This window comes from Balaenoptera ricei, chromosome 1 (assembly GCF_028023285.1).
Source record: "Balaenoptera ricei isolate mBalRic1 chromosome 1, mBalRic1.hap2, whole genome shotgun sequence".
NCBI classification, from domain to species: Eukaryota; Metazoa; Chordata; class Mammalia; order Artiodactyla; family Balaenopteridae; genus Balaenoptera; species Balaenoptera ricei.
Genome location: NC_082639.1, coordinates 75,746,699 through 75,752,952, shown reverse-complemented (window position 1 = coordinate 75,752,952; position 6,254 = coordinate 75,746,699). Strand labels below are relative to the sequence as shown.

General features: G+C 37.3%; 1 protein-coding gene across 1 annotated transcript; it reads left to right on the top strand.

Annotated features, from left to right (window-relative positions):
• The first annotated feature begins 4,872 nt into the window (after positions 1-4,872).
• Positions 4,873-5,406, top strand: LOC132350576 (large ribosomal subunit protein eL6). The gene has a single exon (XM_059899844.1). It carries the CDS (start codon positions 4,873-4,875, stop codon positions 5,404-5,406), a length of 534 nt encoding a protein of 177 aa, XP_059755827.1.
• The last annotated feature ends 848 nt before the right edge of the window (positions 5,407-6,254 follow it).

Here is a 6,254-nt window from a genome sequence, read left to right as displayed (position 1 = left end):
TTTATGACTGTTACACATGAGAAAAAGTTGGTTTCAGAGAAAAATACAGCATACTTGTTATACGTGATACAATGTATTGGTCATGGCAGTTTAATTTGGTGAGGGGTTACATGTTTCAGTTTGCAAAGAAGCAAAATTTAACCTTTGGTAAATGGCACCTGTTTTATCACAGCATATAAAATAAATCTAAGCAAAGGAATTTTCTCTTTCAAGGCCTGCTTAAAATTCACCTCCTCCAGACTAACTCCTTGATCCTACCCCCCATCAAAACAAACAAACAAACATCGTCAAATATGTTTTGGGAATCATTATGTGCCACATATTATGCTGGGTTCTCTCACGTGAGTCACCTCTAGTCAGAACTAAGTGCTCTCCTTCAGTCTCCCATTACACTTTTCCCTCATTTAGAGTGGGGATAACCTGGGGAAAGGGAGATTGAATAAAGACACAGCATTGATCCCAGAGAAATATGCGTGTCTAAGCTAAGGCTGAGGGAATGGAGAGAAGGGAAGGTTAAAGAAGTGGAATTAGTAAGTCTTCAAGCTTGAATAGATGTGGAGGGAAAGGGAAGGGTGGGGTCAAGACTGCGCTCCAGCTTTTAGCTCGGGTGATTCAAAATTGAGAAGGTAGAGCAGATTGGAAGGTCTGTGAAACTACTGACTTCAGGCAAAAATGAAAGAAGCTGATTATTATGCACTATAATTATAAAATGACTACTTCAGAGAAAAGATTTATAAACATTGATTTTGATTAATAATGCCCCTCTAATGCTTTCTAGTTAAACCATCAACCATCAAGACTTACTAAGGATGGGGAATTAGATACAGCCAAGTTTGTCCAGAAAGAACATGAAATACTCTTAATGCCTTAGCCTGAAACTAACAGGTTTGTCCACTACACATTTCTTGAGCTCTGACTCTATGGCAGGTGCTGAGCCTGCACAGATGGGTGGGACTCACTACCTGCCGTGGTGAAGCTCTTCAGTCTGGAGAGACAGATGTGCAAATGATTAACTGTGATAGATGTGATAAATCCTATTGTAGAGCTACACAAGTGGTAGGGGCAAGGCACCCTTACCATCTACCCACAAGCCTAGGCCAGATGGTGCCATACCCACCACTGGACATATTTGCAATGTAAAAGACCTGATCCTTGACTGTTACCACCTCCATCATGCCCCCTTATAGTCGTGTAAGGAAGAGAAGCTGAGAGGACTTAAACTTTGGAGTCAGGCAAATCTGAGTTCCAAGCCCAGATCCAAACTTGTTACCTGTGTGACCTTGAGCAAGGTAGTCTATCCTTAAGCCTCAGTTTCCTCATTTGTAAAATGGGGATGACTACTACTTCATCAGATTATTGTGAAAATAAAACTGGGTAAGGTATGTTAAGTGGATGTCATATAGTAGGTATTCAAGAAATATTAATTCTGAGACTGTATTCCCATTTTCACTAATGTTTATATAGTGTCATCCAGAAGGAGTAAAACTCTACAGATGAATATTTAATCATACTCTGAAAACTTTAGTGTAAACTAAAGTGGGGTAGAGTCAGCACATTGGGTCTGAGCAGTGTGTGTGTCTCTAATAAATAGTTGAACCTTGAGAAAAGCCTCTTGCACTGCCTGCTGATCTTATCTCCAAGCCTGGACTTTCCTCTTTCCAGGTCCCAGAAACTCCCCTCTTAACAGGAGATATCTCATACTGGTGATACCATAATATTTCTTTTATTTTACTTGTTTATATATTGAATAATTTAATTTTAATTTTTATCTAAGATGAACATGTAAGTTTAAAAAACTAGTAACTATGAATCATAAAATGGAAATGTTCATCCCCTCTGCATCCTCCACTCTGAATTTCAGTCAGCCACTTTTACCATTCTTTTTTTTTTTTTTTTTTATAAATTTATTTATTTATTTATTTTATTTATGGCTGTGTTGGGTCTTCGTTTCTGTGCGAGGGCTTTCTCCAGTTGCGGCGAGCGGGGGCCACTCTTCATCGCGGTGCGCGGGCCTCTCACTGTCGCGGCCTCTCTTGTTGCGGAGCACAGGCTCCAGACGCACAGGCCCAGCAGTTGTGGCTCACGGGCCCAGCCGCTCCGCGGCATGTGGGATCTTCCCAGACCAGGGCCCGAACCCATGTCCCCTGCATTGGCAGGCAGATTCTCAACCACTGCGCCACCAGGGAAGCCCCACTTTTACCATTCTTAACTGTTTATTTGGGAATTTACCTCTGCGTATCTAAATAACATCCTTACACTACAGTTCTTGGTTATTTGTAAAATTTTAATCATTATTCATTGATTTCCCACTGTGGGAATAAAGGATTTAACACTCCTTTCATAGATACACACACACACACACACACACACACACACACACACACACCACGCCTCTTCCATCCTTCTTATAGAGATCATAAATGTTGGTTAGATATTCAAATTTTACATTGTTATTCACAGTTAAGTCAGATAATAAATATGATTACATACAACTGCATTTCCTTCCTTACACAAACTTTTTGTTTCCCTAAAGGTAGTAATTTCATTGCTTTCCTGTTTGCTTAGTTTTCCTCCTAGTAGCACTAGTTCATCCCAAAATGCTTATAAAAAGTATGTGTCCTTTCACTACATTTGAACGCATCTGGCAATCTCTCAGTTTGTGGAAGACATTTCTCTTGAAGTCCTGCAACCTCTTGTTCCAAATTGGGCTAGTTGCTCTCCAGACCTTCTATGTAACCAAATTCCTGGGATCTTAATCTCCTTTCACTGTCTTCCTGGGATACTCTTACCCTCATTACGGTGATGGGTTCTCTATTTCCTGGATTCCATGTGTTCTTCCTACTTGTTTTACTCCCTCATTTTGTAGAAGCACATTGTCCAGTAATGTTTTCTAAAAGGGGAAGAATGGCTTTTGTTTTTGGATATTGCATACCTGAAAATGTCTTTATTCCACCCTTACATTTGATTGATAATTTGATTTGGTATAGAATTACCAATACAGGTCAGAAATATTTTTTTCTCCCAATTTTAAAGCATCACTACATTGCTTTTATAATTGGGTGTTTTTCTGATTGTCAGTACTTTCTAGGTGAACTGTTTTTTTTTGTTTTATGTATTTACTTTTTAATCACTGTAAACTTTAAACATGTTCTGTTTAACTCTAGTGTCTTAAAATTTCATAGTTACGTGTTTTAATGTAGGTCTATTTTCATTTATTTTAGCGGGCCCTTTCAAACTGGAAAGTCATCTTTCTATTCTTAGTTAAGATAATTTTCTTTAAATAATACTAATATGCTCTTGAAGTCATGAGTTCAAAAGTCACTTTCAGATTTGTTTTAATTCTTTTTTTATTGAAGTAGAGTTGGTTTACAATATTATATTAGTTTCATGTATAAAATATAGCAATTCGATATTTTCATAGATTATACTCCATTTAAAGTTATTATAAAATATTGGTTATATTCTCTGTACTATATATTACATTCTAGTATATTATTTATCAGATTTAAAAAAATTTCTTATTAAAATTATTGCTTGACCTTTTTTTGTTTTTCTTATAAATTTTTAATTTTTTTAAAAGATTTTTATTGGAATTGTTGAAAATCAGAATTACCAAAAATGTAATTTGGGTATTACTTCACAAATTACTTATTAATGCCAATTTTCATCATTTTTTCTGTCCAGAACTATAAAAGAAAAAAGTCTTTCTAATGTAATGAAAAAGACAAGTTAAAGATTAGTATATGTAGCATGTATTATACTTTAGCTAATTATGCTTATGAGGTCAGTTGTTGTATGGAAACTCAACCTCATTTATTGGACATCTTTAGGAAATGATCAATTCCACAGAGAAATTTATGTACACACCCTTATTTTCATTTTACCTATATTTAATTAAAATATTCCTCAAAGATGTTGTTTATTTGCCTAACTTAAACCAGGACCGCCCTTTTAACAGACCCTACTGAGTATTTATTTATTCTTTCATTTACTTAGTCAACAAGTGTTGTGTAAATTTTTCTTGGTGAGTCAGGATCATCATTATACATTATTGGTAGTGTTAAACTTCAAGACAGTTTTGCCCTTAGGTGCCGTGAAGCTGTGTAGTGCAATTGGCCTCAAAAACAATGCTTTGAGAAAATTAACGCTTTTTGAGAAAAAGCTCATATGACTCAGTAAGGAAAAGAAAAACAACCCAATAGGAAAAAAAACGAACAGGTATTTCATGGAAAAGGGATAACACATGGCTCATAAACATATGAAAAGATTCTCAATTTCTTAGGGACCAGAGAAATACAAATTAAAACCACAATGAGTTACCATTGTACACCACGACTGGCTAAGCCTGACAAATCCAAGTGTTACTGAGGATGTGGAGCTCTAGAACTCTTTTATACTGCTAGTAGAAGTATAAATGTATGTAATTCTGTGGAAAACAATTTGGCATTAGCCAGCAAAGTTGAACATGCACATCCCTGCTACCCAGTGATTCCATTCCTAAGTGTGAACCCTACGAAAAATCTTAACATCTGTGTAGAAGATGTATATAAGAATGTTCTGCCAGTGTAGTTTATGGGGGAAAACTGAAACAACCTAAATAGACATGTGCTGTAGAAAAGATGGATGAATTGGAGTGTACTCATACACTGGAATACCATCCAGCAGTGAAAATTAGTGCATTATAACTATTTGCATCAATATGGATGAATGTTATAAATAATGCTGAGGGAAAAAAAGGAAGTCTCAGAAGGAGACATACAAATATTCAATTTATATAAAGTTAAAAAGCTGACTTTACAGAATATATTTTGTAGGGATATATAAAACTCGATCCAACTATAAAGAAAAGAAAAAAAAAAAGATTAAGAAATAATGCCTAGGTATTATCCTACGGAAGATGTGCCTCGAAAGCTATTGAGTCACTGCAAAAAACCCTTCAGTAAGCATGTGAGAAAACTGCGTGCTAGCATCACTCCTGGGACCGTCCTGATCATCCTCACTGGGCGCCACAGAGGGAAGAGGGTCATTTTCCTGAAGCAGCTGAGCAGTGGCTTGCTACTTGTGACTGGACCTCTGTCCCTCAATCGAGTTCCTCTGTGGAGAACACACCAGAAATTTGTCATTGCCACCTCCACCAAAATTGATATCAGTGGTGTGAAAATCCCAGAACATCTCACTGACGCTTACTTCAAGAAGAAGAAGCTGCGTAAGCCCAGGCACCAGGAAGGTGAGATCTTCGACACAGAGGGAGAGAAATACAAGATTACAGAGCAGCGCAAGGTTGACCAGAAAGCTGTGGACTCACAAGTTCTGCGAAGAATCAAAGCTGTTCCTCAGCTCCAGGGCTACCTCCGCTCTGTGCTCGCTCTCACAAATGAAATTTATCCTCACAAAGTAGTGTTCTAAACTTCTCACAAGGAACCTAATTAAATAACTCGGTCCATTAAAAAAAAAATTATCCAGAGAGTATTTACATGGGAGGAGGGTGGGTAAGGGGTATGATTATAGAAGGACACAAAAAGGGATTCAAAGACATGGTAATGTTCTGTATTACTTCAGTATCATTTCATTAAACCAATATTTCCTAAATGCCTGCTATATGCTAGGTACTGCTATAAGCACATAGGAGTACAAGAGCCCTTTATGGAGAACATATTCTACAAGAAAAGACAAAAAAATGAATGAAAAAAATTATTAAATTATTATTGTTTTAGAAGGTGATAAGTTCTATGGAAAAAATAAGAAGGTGAGGGAGTTAAGACAGAGCAGAGTGAGCGTATGGTTTGCAGAATTAAATGAGATGAGGCTTCATTGAGGTGACGTTTGAGCCAAGATTTGAAGGGCATGAGAGAGTCAGCCACATGGCTCTCTGGGTGAGTAACATTTTAGGCAGAGGGGCTAGCCAGTGCAATGGACTTATTATGGCAATATGTCTGATGTCTTCAGGAAGACATGGGGAGGGCACTGCAGCTGAAACAGAATAAGCAATATGGTCAGAGAGGTGTCAGCAGGGCTTTATAGGGCTTTATTAGATGCTAGGTCAGAGATTGGCAAACTTCTTCTGTAAAGGACCAGATAGTAAATATTTTAAGCTTTATGGGCCATAGGGTCTCAGTTGCAAACACTCATCTCTGCTGTTGTAACATGAAAGTAGCATAGACAGTATGTAATGAGTGGACATGGTTGTTTTTGTATTCCAGTAAAACTTTACAAAAATAGATGGTGACTGGATTTGATTTATAGGCTGTGGCTTG